General features: G+C 34.5%; 1 protein-coding gene across 6 annotated transcripts; it reads left to right on the forward strand.

The window, feature by feature from the left end:
- Positions 1-4,278: 4,278 nt before the first annotated feature.
- On the forward strand, positions 4,279-10,370 carry LOC121237752 (uncharacterized WD repeat-containing protein C2A9.03-like). Of its 6 annotated transcripts, XM_041134619.1 has the most exons (12): positions 4,333-4,399; positions 4,722-4,880; positions 6,116-6,129; positions 6,195-6,357; positions 6,544-6,705; positions 6,827-6,913; positions 7,268-7,402; positions 7,527-7,637; positions 8,019-8,110; positions 8,184-8,289; positions 9,434-9,520; positions 9,623-10,370. In XM_041134619.1, the coding sequence occupies exons 2-12, from the start codon at positions 4,782-4,784 to the stop codon at positions 10,034-10,036; spliced, it is 1,470 nt and encodes a 489-aa protein (XP_040990553.1). In that variant the 5' UTR covers positions 4,333-4,399; positions 4,722-4,781; the 3' UTR covers positions 10,037-10,370. The 6 variants fall into 6 exon arrangements, with proteins under 6 accessions (XP_040990554.1, XP_040990556.1, XP_040990553.1 ...); XM_041134618.1 differs by lacking the exon at positions 4,333-4,399 and having other exon boundaries at positions 4,605-4,880; XM_041134620.1 differs by lacking the exons at positions 4,722-4,880; positions 6,116-6,129 and having other exon boundaries at positions 4,279-4,399.
- The last annotated feature ends 4,458 nt before the right edge of the window (positions 10,371-14,828 follow it).

A 14,828-nucleotide genomic window follows, 5' to 3' on the forward strand; every position in this document is an offset into this window, starting at 1 on the left:
GCCCAATATGGCCAATTCAACATTTGTTTTGGAGTTTTTTTTTTTTCTCAATTCATTATCCAAGTTCTTTTTGAGATTTTTTTGAGTTGTTTTAATAATAATATCATTTATATTTTCTACTATTACTAACTATATTACTCACTATTTATTACATAATTAAAAAAAAATAAAAACTATATTACTCACTATTTATTACATAATTAAAAAAAATAAAAATAACTCCACTAGATGTTTAGTATTACATAATACATGCTAAAAAAAAAAGAGCAAATTGTCTTAATCATAGCTAAAAGCAACTAAAAACCATACAAATTGTCTTAAGCATAGCATAGCAAATTGTTTTAAGTTTCCCATTTTCTAATTCATATAATTTTATACAATCTTTTGCAACTGTGATACGACATGACACTTTAAACCGAGGTTCAAGAGATCAACACACTTTCCTAAATCTTTGTCATTCAACAACTCTAAATGACATCTCATCGATAATTACTATCTCATCAATCGCTAACCTCACAGCATCTTTACTATATTTGTGGGTTACAAGACTCATTAATATACCATCACTCTCTCCAACCCCTTCCTCTGGAGTTGCCGCATCTGTCAATGTTTTTTGGTACCTATCTAAAGATCCACTTTTATGGAGATTTTTAGGACATGAAGGCAAATAGTTTTGCATTGTTGAAGTTCTGTTCCTCTTTGAGTGACAAGCGTACGTTTTGCCATAATAATTACATTTAGCCTTCGGATCATCTATAGGACAATCCTCCACCTTCGTAAAATGGTCCTAAGCAATCGATGGATCATTCCCTTTTCATTTCTTAGATAATGGACAAATACTACTAGTAGGGCACTAGTGGGTTTTTATGACTGAGTCTCCCTCAAATCATCTCCCAAGTTAATGGTTGGACTTGATTCATTAACATCAATCGGAGTAGATGTAGAATCCATCTAATTTATAAAAGAAAACATAAATGTTACACGTTGTCACATACATTACAATGATTAGTATTACACAACAGCTAGTTTGCAACATGGCAAACATCACAAGTCTAAGACTCTAATCTAGGTTTAGTTCACTCATCTTTCCTTAATGCATCATGTAATTTATCACACATACTTTATCAAACTATTTCACACAAATTATCACACAATGCTTCATGTAATTTATGCAAAAACAGAGACTCAAATATCTAGTGCTCATTTACTGTAAGCAAAGGCAAAAACAGAGACTCAAATATCCATTATCCAGTGCCTCAGTCTCATTTACTGTAAGATCAGAGACTTGAAAGTCGAATATCCAGTGCTCATCAAAGCAAAGCAATGAAATGTATAAGAAATTAACAAATAAATTCTCCTTAGTCTCATAAAAAATGCATAAGAACAGAGAAATTAACAACTAACAAAAATAGGACCCATAAAAACATAAAATACAAAGAAATTTAGAAAACTTACAGTGGCTATTTGGGACGATGGGAACCGGCGTTGCACGGCGTTAGACGCGGGGGAGAGAGGAGACGGGAGAACTGGTCAACTGGGAGTTTGAAAGAGGAGAGAGGGCTGTGGAGAGTGGGGATCGTTAGAGATGAGAGAGGAGAGAGTCTGAGAGTGAGAGCAAAGCACTGAAAAGGGAAAGGGAGAGGGTGAGGGAAAGGCCTGAGGTCACGAGAAGGAGAAGGAGTCTGGGAGATGACTCAGGAGTGAGGAGAGTGAGTATGAAGAAGAAGGAAGAAGGAAGAGGGGGGGGGGGGGGGAGATTCAAACGATTCCTAACCCCACCAAAAAACGACGGTGTTTGGTCTAAACCAAACTTAGACCAAACGACGTCATTTCGTTTAATTTTTTTTTCAAAGGGTTAAGAAATATATAATATATATGTATAATATGTCGGTCGGTTATTCAGTTTAGACCGGGCCTGAACAGGGACCGAACCGGCCGACGTCAGTTTTGTTAATTTTCTCCTGGCCGACTTGTTCTCCACCAGTTTCAACCAGTTCCTGAATCTGGCAGTTGGTCTCTGTCGACAACGGTCGGTCGACTCGGTCCGGCTGGTTTATGTACACTCCTAATTTACATATTATTCAACTATTCACAAATTATTTTATTATTATTTATAAAATTCTCACAATTTCTACATCTTATCTCGTTATTCTCTTAAATATCGTAAGCAGGTAAAGCGGGTGAAAATATGGACGGAGGGAGTCCATTGCCTTTTAAATTAGAAAAATTCTATTATTGGAAGAGCGGGTGAAAATATGGAAGAAGCCTTTTCCCGCACACCCTCGACATCACCGGGTATGATTGTCAATTTCAATTTTTACTTCTGTTTAAAACTACTCCTCCCTTTCGCCGGAAGCTCGAAAGACTTCTCATACGCAAAACTTTTCGCGTTTGGGAGAGAAGTTCTCTTCTCCTTCAGCCATTCGACTGGAAACCGTCTTCAAGCAATCGCAAGTCGCGAAAAGGATCTACAGAAAGGCTCTTCCCACATAAATGGTTCTTCGTCGGAATTCTGAGGATATGAACGAAATGGGTATGTTCTTCAAAGGATGAAGGTTTTGGAAAGGTGGGGGTCTAGATCTTCCTGCTTGCATCAACATTGAACAGGTTTGGGCCCATGTACTTCGATTCACAAAGCTCATGTTTCTCAAGCTTTTGAGAAAGTAACAGGTTGGTTGGTTTGTGGTGAACAAACATAGACAAAGGGTGGAATTGGAAGAATGACGAATTTCATGCCTGATTGTTGGACAAAGCTCGAGTATCTTCAAGGTAGAGAGAGAAAAGCTCGAGTATCTTCAAGGTAGAGAGAGAGTGAGAGAATAAATTTGCAAAATTGCTAATGCTTCTGTTGGGCAGCCACAATCGGATATACGCACAAGCAATTTTCCAAAATCAATTGAATCCCTTTGTGCAAGAGAACTAACTGTCGAGAGGTGAACTTTCCTTCCTTTCTTTCTTCCTTCCTCACACCATAAAATATAATCACAATAAAAGTACTCTAAATAATGCCAAGTCACTGGATGTGCATGGTGTGCAAAATAGAGGAGCTCTCTTGGAAGTAGGACCATTTGGTTGCAAGATTCAATTCAATTTAATTTTAAGTTGAGTTTAATATTTAAATATCAAACTTTCAAATTATGAAATTTATTTTAATTTAAAACTTCTTTACACTTAAAACTCACAATATTTTTCAACTCAACACATCTTTATACGTAAGATCTATAACCTTTTTTAATTTCTTATAAATAGTATTAAATTCATTTTAACATCTAAACATATTTAAACTCATTTTAAATAAATTCTACATAATTTACTTTATCTATTCAACTCATTATTACTTATAAAAAATTTAATTTAACATCTAAATACAGTCTAAATTAAAATTTCATTAGCTGTGGGCTCGTTCGGGTAACAGTGAATTGTCTATGCGAACCCATGTGATGGGCTGGGCTGGGCTGGCTGGGCTTGTTACGCAACGTGGCCCAAAGCTCTAGAACTTTTCTCTACTCTCTTGGTACTTGGTTTTCACAATTTGATCTTAAGAGTGAGAAATCAAAATTAAAAAATATTTTTTTATGAATATAAAAAAAATTTAACTTTTAACTATTCTAGTAACATAAATCTCTATATTGGAATAACTATTTTTTATTATATAATAATAAAATAATATAAAATGAATTTGATTTTAACTATTCACATCAAATCTCTATATTAGATTATCTATTTATCCATTATATAATAATGAGTAATTAATAATTTTAAAAATATTTAATTTTTTAATTATTAATTTATTATATTTTACTATTCTACCTATTATATATTAATTAGTAATCAAATTAATATATTACTAATTCAAATTAATATATCAATACATGAACCCAACCCCCAACACATGAACCTGTACACATAAATCTAACCATTGTGATAAAATATGTACACATGAACTCAGTCATTGTGATAAAATATGTGATAGAGAGAAAGTGAGAGAGAAATAATTGATAAAATATATATTTAATATATGTATAGTAACTTTTAAATTTAAAAATTCTTCTGAAATTAATTGTAGTTTATTTGAAATTTAGCTAATTTATTGTGATCACATTTTATATTCTAATAGTTAAATACTTAATAGATTTAATTTTTTATTGTGGGATGCTCTGGTAGGTGACCTGATTGGATAAATCCTCGAGCTCCAAAATAGAAGAACTGAATCCCGTATTAAAAAAAAAAAATTCTTCACGATTCGATACCCAAAATAAAATAAAAAAGAATGATTTTTTTTTTTTTAAATGGACTCTTATAGACTTATATTGCGACGATGCTTATCACATTCTGATTTTGGGGTTTACCGATCGAAACAATTCCGTGCCAACCCTCTGTCTTGGACAAAAGAATAAAGGTGAATTTCATTTTATTTTATTCGTTTACAATTTATTCTTGGTATTGCCGTAAGTATTATATATGCAGGACCTGTTTACGATCCTAGGGTTTTGTTTGTTAGGTTTATACCTCTCTGCGCGTGCGCGTATTTAAAGATTGCTTTGAAGCAGATGATAAAAATTGATTCCTCTTGTGCGCACACAGTTTCTGAATCTATATTTTGTTTTGTTTTGTTTTGTTTTTTTTTTTTTTTTTTTTTTTTTTTCTGTAAATTATTGTCTTTGCTTCATATTCTTGCTCTCTTATTTGATTCTTATTTTTTCTTTTCATCTTGTTTATAGGAAAATTATATTTGCAGTCTTAAGAGTGTTCAAACTTCCTAGATTGTGCAAGTTTCGCCCATGTCTTGTGATAAAGTGGATATATCTGGAGCACACATGAAAAAATTATTTTTTAATGATGGATCCCACTTTTTTAGCATTGCTCATTCTATAATCATACATTGAGAAAATGTACCTATCATTTGTACCGATCAGTTTTTTTTTTTTTTTAGCATGTGTTTGTTTATTTTTTGAGAAATGATATTTGTAGTCATGGAGTGCGCAAACACCGCGTAATCTTTTTTAAACAAAGTGAGTAAATATGAGATCTACGTGAAAAAAATAAATTTTTTAATAGTGGATCCTACTCTTTTTCAAAAGTATTGTGCAATACTTGCGCACTCCACGATTGTGTCTAGTAATACTCTTATTTTTAAGTTTTGTGTGTTTTTTTTTTTAACTAAATACACAAAATGCTTTAAAAAATAAATTAGAAAAATACTTTAACACTATGTATACAACGACCATTTCTTCATCGTGAAGTAGTCGAGGCTTTATGGGATGAAATCTTCACTAGCTTTGGTATTGCATGGGTAATGCCTAGGATGGTGATAGATTTAGTCATGTTGGAGAGGGATTCGGGGCAATCATCACATTGTAGCTGTTTGAAAGATGGTGCCTCTATGTTTAATCTTGTGCACATGGAACAAAAGAAATGGTCGTTGTTTGGACAATAGGGAACGCTCTCCGAATGGTTTTAGGGCCTTTTTCTTTCATACATTGTTGCTTTGGGCTTCATCGATTGTATTGAATGGAACGTGTTTTAATGACTTTTATGCTACTTTCCATAACGCGTAGTTTGTAATTAGGCTCATTCTTGTAGACTTTCTGTGTACTCGGACATTGCCTAATTACGTGTTCTAGCCAAGTTGTAGCACCATCCTTAAAAAAAATAAACTACCAATACTCATTTGCGTTTGGTGTGTCAAAAATAGGCTTGCAAATAGATTTATTCATTTATAAATATCGAGTCTGGTTCATGTTCAGGTGCTTAATTTATATTTATGTTTGCTATTTTGTTAGAAGGTAAATGGTCATTATGCTCTGTTGGTTCTGCCAAAGCAGGGTTATTTAGATATTTATTCTTCTATAATATTTTTATGTATAAAAAAATTATTTTCTACCAAGAGAGGAGCAGAAGAGCTTCTTTGTATATGTGCTAAACTATTAAAATATGATAATTGGATTGGCGATAGCACAAGAAATAGGATATGCCAGTGTATAGTAAGGATATTATGCATGTTTGAAGCAGGTGGTGGGGAAACAATAAAGAATTGCTGGTGTGCTTAGTAAATAGTTGAAAAATGCTTGTGTTTAGTGGTGTAGCCTTGTAATTAGGGTTTCCTATCCATTACTTGGTATTTTTGGGATTAAGCATTGCCTTGTTTTCCTTTCTGATGCTTTACAACTTGGCTTGAATTCCTGTCTGAATAGCTGTGGAATTGCTGGACCAAAAATGTCGGAGAATCAAGGAGATGATGCTGAATACATGGCAGAAGAATATGAAATGGAAGATGTAGATGATGAGATGGATGATGAGTTTCGTGGTAGAGAAATGGGGGGCTCAGAGTCCGATGTCGATGAATATGACCTCTCGGTTTGTGTTTATACTGATATGTTTTGCAAGATCACATACGTGCATCGCTTAAATAAAAATAAGCTTTCTTCTTACTTGATGCTAGTATGGAATGTAGCTTTTATTTACGGAAATCATTATGATTTTTGTTGGAGAAAAGTAGATTTTAAATGTCTTAAATATCTTAATATTCTAGTTCTGGTGCAGAACAGCAAAGTTACCACTGCTGTAGAAGCCAGAAGTGGAAAAGACATCCAGGGGATCCCTTGGGATAGGCTTAGCATCACTAGGGAGATGTACAGGCAAACTAGGCTAGAACAATACAAGAACTATGAAAACATCCCTCATTCTGGAGAGGGATCGGCGAAGGTAAAAGTTATTATTTTTGTCTTCTTTAGTTTTTATACTTATTAGCTGTGTTGTCAATTGTAATTTAATTGAGTAAATTGATACCATTACATTTTTTCTAAAAAAAATCTATTTCAAACAGGATTGTAAGGTTACCAAGAAAGGGGGCTCATTTTATGAGTTCAGAAGGAATTCAAGATCTGTGAAGTCAACCATTCTTCATTTTCAGGTTAGGCGAATGGATTATCATAATAACCTTTGGTTTTCCCATTTCCTTCAGTAATTTTTTCTTAGCCCATTCTTCATAATCAGTGAAATCTGTGAAATCAACCATTCTTCACTAGACTTGCTTCACTTTGTTGATCCTCTTATTGGTGTAAATAGCTCACATGAATTAATCTCATCAGAGCCCTCTCAGTTACAAACTCTTCACATAGAATTGCTAAAATGGGTTAGTTGAATTGCTTTGCTGACATGGATTCCATGAATTGCTGATACCTAGGCATGGTTCCTCGTGGATAACAGGACTTTGGGTATTATTGGCTGACCCACATTTTTGATGTGTGGTGAATCTGTGATGCAGTTGAGGAACTTGGTTTGGGCTACCTCAAAACATGATGTCTACCTTATGTCTCATTTTTCTGTCATCCATTGGTCTTCCTTAACTTGCCGCAAATCTGAACCTCTTAATGTCTTAGGGCATGTTGCACCATCAGAGGTTGGTTTTTTGGGAAGATATTCTGGTTTGATAATAGCATCTTATTTTTAATGTAATAAATGTATTTTGCTAGATCATTAATCATACTCTTCCCTGAAATCTATCCATCTATTTTTCCATACAGAAGCATCCAGGAAGTCTGTTGGAGGGATTTACTCAGACTCAAGTGAGTACTCTTTCTGTTAAAGATAAGTTGCTTGTTGCTGGAGGGTTCCAAGGAGAACTTATTTGCAAGGTAAGTTGCATACCTTTTCTGTAAGTATTTTCTCAAAAGGTACTCAAAGATATTACGGACTGAAGAAGCATTGGCACTGTAGTTGCATGTCCACGTATGTGCATGGTGACAGCATACATGGCTTTTGCTATTCAATTGTGCATCATCGATTTTCCATTCCCTGGAGTTTCCTATTAATCAAGCTTTACTGATAGAATATGACACAAGATGGAGATAACTTCTAATATTTGAGAATTGACTAAGCTTCCTTGTTAGGCTTTTGATAACTACTATAGTCCTGTCACTATCTCTAACCTTTTAAGATTTTTAAAACTGTGTTGCGAAGTATAGATAAAACATCAGGGCTAAAACTTTCTTTTACAAGCATTTTTTTGTTTGCAGCACCTGGATCGGCCTGGAGTTAGTTTTTGTTCCAGAACAACTTATGATGACAATGCCATAACCAATGCTATCGAGATCTATGCCAGCTCCAGGTACTTGTTGCCTTGGTCTTGGTGGTGGAACAATGAACTTAAACTAATTGGACTCATCTCTTTTAATCCTCAGTGGTGCAGTTCACTTCATAGCTTCAAATAATGATTGTGGAGTTAGAGACTTTGATATGGAGAAATTTCAGCTTTCTAAGCACTTCCGTTTTCCCTGGCCTGTGAATGTGAGCCTTTTTTTTTAATAAGTAATAGTAAATCTTATTAATGGAAAATGTAGAAGACATAGCCGCCATTTGGATAGTGAGATGAGATGAGATGGTTTTAGATAAAAGTTAAAAGTTGAATAAAATATTATTAGAATAGTATTTATTGTTATTATTATTATTATTTTGAGATTTGAAAAAGTTGAATTGTTTATTGTATTTTGTGTGGAAATTTGAGAAAGTTATAATAATGAGATGAGATGAGATAAGTTGAGATGGTTTCTCAATCCAAATGGGGCCATAGTCTAAGTACATAGGACATATACAAGGAGAACATGTAATTGGAAGTAGAAAAAGTACATGAAAATCATAAAAACTGGCCCATGCTCTAGATAATTCCATCTCAAATAATGCACAGATGACTTAAGCCTGCATGCAGGAACCATGTTTGTGTAATTTGTTTTTAGTATGATTCATGTCATATAGAGTTTTGCTACTCATTATCCTCACACACCACACACCACACTTATTTTAATTTTTTATTTTATTTTATTCTTCCTAAACTAATTGAATTCTTCTACTCATCATCCATATACTACACATTTGGTAAGAGAAAAAAATAAAAAAATAAAAAATTATGTGTGGTGTGTGGAGATGATGAGTAGAATTTTTGGGTCAATTAATGGGTTGATGATGTTGTCTGTGGTAGAAGTCTTTAGCTACACGAATCATTGCCTTCTTTAGAATAGTTGAACCATTTTTTACTCGACGCTTGGGCATCATTGATGGGTGGCCAATCATATCACATAATTTTGTTGATGGGGTCATATCATTTATTTATTTTTTACTTATAATCCCTTGGTAGTATTTGTAAATGCTCCTATACTTCTTACTCATTTTCTCAGACAAGATAACATTGTGTAAACTGTTGATTGATTCTGTGTGCTGTGTTTCGGATGGTTGTGGTTTAAGATGCATTTTTATCTCCTTTTCTTTTTGTTAAAGGATAGTGTAGTTTGGGAGTGAGATGCTATTGCCCTGATGTTGCTTATACTAAAGCTAAATTGCAAACAGTCGTTAGTTCTAAACAGTGGTTAGTTCGAATAATTGAATAACTAGTGGATGCTATATATTGCTATAACATGCTTTTAACTGCTATTCACAGCATACTTGTCTGAGTCCGGATGGTAAACTTCTCATAATTGTGGGAGACAACCCAGATGGTCTGATGGTGGACTCCCAAACTGGAAAGGTACGCTTTCTTTTTTAATTCTTCTAGGCTAATTTTGTGATTATCCATCTGGACCTTTACCATCCAAACATATATAATTTCTTCTTTAAAAAATTATTGCAGACAGTAATGTCCTTGTGCGGTCACTTGGATTTCTCATTTGCATCATCATGGCACCCCAATGGTTTGAATTTTGCTACTGGAAACCAGGACAAAACCTGCCGGGTTTGGGATGTCCGAAATCTATCCAAGTCAATCGCTGTTCTGAAGGGAAACCTTGGAGCCATCCGGTCTATCCGCTATACTTCTGATGGTCAGTATATGGCAATAGCAGAGCCTGCTGATTTTGTGCATGTGTATGATGTGAAAAATGGGTACGATAAGGAACAGGAGATTGATTTCTTTGGCGAGATAGCTGGCTTATCATTCAGTCCAGATACAGAGTCTCTTTTTATTGGAGTGTGGGATCGTACTTATGGTAGCCTCCTCGAGTATGGTAGATGCCGAAACTACTCATACCTTGATTCTCTAATTTAAATTGAATATGACACCTGAAAACAAGCCTATTGTTGTTGCTGATAAGCAGGCTTAATTGAAGAAAATCGATATCATATCATGAAGTTGGAGAGGGTGTAGTTGTATATTTGATAAGTTGTGCAATTGTAGGTAATTGGTCTTATTTTGTTGCCATTGAGGATTTGTCATAAAAGTGTGTAAAAGGGAGGGGATATACAGAAGGCTAGAGAAGGCATTTCTTTGCCAACAAGCGAAAAGAATGAATCAGTATATCGTGGGCTCGATATCTGGTTGCCATCCTTCTTGTATGTTAGAAATTTTATGACTTTATTTATTTATTTATTTATTTGTGAGAGACTGTCTTGTGGAACTTACCAGTGATCATCACGGATGTTTTATTTCTCGTCTCAATATTGGTGGTTCTTGTGCTAAACGTGAATTCTCGCAGTCGTGGCAAGAAGATTGTGCCATCTTTAAAGTAGACAAGGCATAGACCATCTAGAATCATTTCAAAGGAGCTCAGCTTTTTATGAACCAATCGGTTGGGCAAGGATCCTTTGGACTCGTGTGTTGTATTGAGTCTATTGACCGAGTAAGGCTTTTAGAAAATTATTAAAAATAAATAAATAAGAAAAATTTTACTCATCATTCTCAAATTAGATATTTTTTTTTTATTTTTTTCTTATTAAATGCGTGATGTATAGATGATGAGTAAAAAAAATCAATTAATTTAAGAAGAATAAAATAAAAATAAGTGTAATATATAAAGATGATGAATAGCAAAACTCATTCATGCATTAGACCATATAAATCCAGAGTTTTGCTACATAATTTTCACCACATTTTGCATTTTTTAAAATTTTTTAATATATATTTTTAAAATTTTTTAATATATTTTTTTTAATTTTTTTTAAGTTAATTTTTTTTAAATTATTTCAAATTTTTTATTTATTATTTATATAATAAATATTTAATAAAAAAATAATAAATATTAAAAAAAATGTGGAGTGTGAGAAACGAGAAAATTGTGAAGATTTATTCATAAACCTAAAAGTGAAAAGCTGGCAAAAAGTGGAGAATGTTAGAAGTACACATCATCGTCTGACCTTGCGATGAGATGGTACTTGTGATTTGCTAAAGAGTTCCACTACGCTCAGCTTCGCGCACGAAGCACACGTCAGCCCTCGTTTAAAAAAAAGAGAAATGTGAAACGCTTTGGAGCAGTCTATCTTTAAGTGTTTAACAGCCCATAAATGAAAGGCTGCCACGTCAGAAACTACACACAAATTAATCTAAGATCATCACACCCGATCAAGAGTCCTGTTACGCAAGCATCGGAGCCTTCAGCCCTCATATCGTCCTGTATACAAAATCGCCACCTCCAATATACGAAATCGCCCCTCGCCGCCGTCCCCTCAGGCACTTACATGGTAATCTTCCCCTCTTCTATTTCGTATGGGTCTACCTGCCTTTGCTGCGTCTGGTTACGCAGAAACTACCCATTGATTAGCTAGCTAGCTTTTGTTTGTTTCTTCCTCTTCTATTTTCCATTGTTTGTTACAAAAAGACAGCTGCGTTTAAGCAATGTTTTATGATCCGAACGCAAAGAAAAGTTGCGTATAAATATCTCGATAGGATAGCATTTCACTTATATATGTGGGTCTGATTGTTTGGAGAGTATGGGTGATCTGATTGTTTGGAAAGTATAGAGATTCTGTATGGGTCTGATTGTTTGAAGAGTATGGGTCTGATTGATCTCACTATTGTTCTATGGAAATGTAACTCAGCCCATTTTGAAAATTGAATTAATATATATATATAATTTCAACTAGTTTCCCAGCTCGTCTAGTCATATATATGGGAACCGTGATCTCTCATTAGATCTTATTTTTATAGTTTTAATTTCCTGACGTTTATGAAGTACTAGGATGTCATTAATTTACCAAGAAAGAAGTCGTGATTAGGCCTCTTTTAACATCATTCATGATGTACATAAACAGGTAGTTAATTTCTATAATTGTGTTTTACACCTCTTTAATCGAAGAAGTTAATTTTTTTTGTGTAATGGATTGAAGACCGTTCTGAGGAGTGGATATTAATTGAAATGTAGTTCTGAATGTTTACGTAATTTTGATCGTTTATGCAGCTATGAATGTAATTCTGAATATTTATGTAATTTTGAATGTAACCAATTGTTTATGTAATTCACCACATGTACAAAATTCCCATTACATTACCACATTCAGTTCATTCAATACATGTCCAAAACTTCCATTATATTCACCACATATACAGTACATTCAACTGAAAAAAAGTGTTAAAAAATATACATGGGTTACATGAGTCATAGCACTGGCCGACATACATTGTAGTTTTTCAGAAACAAAAAAATTACAGCAACAATTATCATAAAAAATAATCATGACAAGATTAGCACTTTCAAGATTCCCTTGTATTTTTTCTTCATTGCTTTAAATTCCCTCCACAATAGCACAATGGTCTCTCCAAACTAACTTTGTCTTCCCCTCTTGCAGTCCAAGAACTTTGTCCGGAATGAGAACCTGAACTTGTCATTTTCTGGAAAATGTAGAAGAAAGTAAGCACTATCATATCTAGAAATCCAACAAACCATTTGTGGAAACCATTTTGTCATTTCTATAACATGTCCAAGATCTGTATTACAAGTCACAAAAATGGCCTACTATCAATAACATGTACTCTTTGTTAATCCAAAGCCCAATGCAATCAGGTTCTGATGCTTACACTAGACAAAGACTTGATACTTGGACCAATGCGGACTAAAAAAATAGTTGGACCAGAGGAAGAGATTTAAAACTCGAAAAAAAAAAAGCATAGTTCCCTAAAATGGACAATACATTTGTAGTAGGTGCAGCAAGTTATCACAACAAAGCTACTTCTACAATCTCTGATTCTCTATGGCAGTGTTGACTATGTGGCGACGAATTATGTTCTTCAAATGTTACTTTGAAGGTCACATTAGTTTGTTTCATCATTTACTTACTGGTTTGGAACATTAGTTTGTTAATTTAAACTATTGTTGGATTACTTACTGGTCGGTCACAACAACAGAGATTCTAATTAGTCAATATCATGCCTACAGGCCATGCAGTGCCTAGATAACAGAAGATAAAAATAAAATAAATAGATCCCACCTGGGGTCAAAATAAGATAAGAAGGGATTTTGATCTTTTACCTCAAAATACAAAGAAAGGTTGAAGAAGCTTTCATATCAGCTCCATGACCCACTTAGAGAGATATAAAAGTAAATTAAAGCATGTCAAGTAACACAGCAGACCAACCTTACAGCATGTAAAGTAAATTAGTTTGTTTACTGATTCGTTTGAGCTTTTTATCAAACACTTGGCGTCCATTTCCATTTTTGAATACAGAAGACCAACCTTACAATTCCATCCTTCCTCATTACATCACAACAATCTTACAAATACTGATAGAAAATATATTCCCTTCACCTCCAAGAGCCAGAACAAGAAACTACATGGAAGCTTTCAAATCATTCTTACATTCAGAATCACTTCCATGTAAATCCAATAGGGGGCGGAAATGGGTGTTTATATATAAATCCAACAGAAAAACAACATCAGGTAATATATATAAATCGAATCAATAAAAGAAAATGAAAGAACACATGGACAACATCAAGAAGCACAAAATAGGAAATCAAAGAAATCTGCAAAGAATAACCAGCACGACAGCACTCTTACGGACAAAATCTGGAAATGTGCAAAGGAATACCAAATCACAGAAATACCAGATCACGACGGAGAGAGGGGCGGAGAGCGTGGCGGAGAGAATGCGGAAGAGGGGTGGCAGAGAGGGCAACTTTCTCGTGTGAGCTCTGTGCAAGGGGATGGAGAGGAGGGATGGTAGCCGTGCGTGATCCCCTGCAATGGGAGCACATTCTATAATTAGTGAGATGCCTACGTGGCACTCAGTCATTGAAAGGCTGTTTTTTAGAGAGAAACAGCTGACCGGTTAGAAGATTTATCCCAAAAAAAAAAAAAAAAAAAAAAAAAAATGGAAAAAGCTACTTTGCCTCTTCACTTTGCCTACTCTATTTGACTGCTGGTCAAAATTTTTTTATTTTTTATTTAGTGATTAAGGAAGTGATTTTAAGTGTATTGGTGTATTTTTTTTATTTTTTTAAAAATATTTAAATGTATTAAAAAAATGTGAAAAGAAAAAAAAAACATTTTACGTTGGGCGGTAAGCCCAACGGTCAAGTTGGGGCGGCATAGTAGCCACACCCAAATAAAATTGATGAAAACGCTTAGACGAAGAAGAGGAAATTGACGATTCCAACATTGCAGAAACGTCTCCCTCAAATTTCATGTCTCCTTTTTCATTTTCCACCCCAAAGACAACCAGAAAGAAACTGAAGGCTCCTTTTGGAGACTTGGAGTGCAAAAGCGGCCATGGATTCGCAGCAACAAAGAGCCAGAAGTCCACAGCCTCAGTCGCAGACACCTCTAGCTCGGTCTCAAGGTGTTGGTAGCGGAGATTTCACAGCGATTCTCACAGTTCTCTTCTCCTCCGTAGCCATCTTCGTCATGGTATACAACTTTCAAAAGCTCTATTGCCATTTCGTTATTCACAGGATGTTATGCAATTTAATATCTCATTCATTGTTGTATCCACTTTTTTTTTCTTTTTCTTTTTAAACTTCTTGGTCTTTTAATAGTGTTTTAGCATCTAATCCATCACCCTACCGGTTTTTTGTCTGATTTCATTTTGCTGTGTTCTCGTTTCTCTAGGATTCTCCCAACTTGATCCA

Source organism: Juglans microcarpa x Juglans regia, chromosome 6S (assembly GCF_004785595.1).
Source record: "Juglans microcarpa x Juglans regia isolate MS1-56 chromosome 6S, Jm3101_v1.0, whole genome shotgun sequence".
NCBI lineage: Eukaryota > Viridiplantae > Streptophyta > Magnoliopsida > Fagales > Juglandaceae > Juglans > Juglans microcarpa x Juglans regia.

What these genes read in the sequence shown, in the direction of transcription:
- LOC121237752 (XM_041134619.1), top strand. Translation starts at nt 4,782, where the DNA reads ATGTCTTGTGATAAAGTGGATATATCTGGAGCACACATGAAAAAATTA. An exon ending in TCGATGAATATGACCTCTCG is followed by an intron (nt 6,358 to 6,543) that starts GTTTGTGTTTAT and finishes GTTCTGGTGCAG; the next exon opens with AACAGCAAAGTTACCACTGC. An exon ending in GAGATCTATGCCAGCTCCAG is followed by an intron (nt 8,111 to 8,183) that starts GTACTTGTTGCC and finishes TTTAATCCTCAG; the next exon opens with TGGTGCAGTTCACTTCATAG.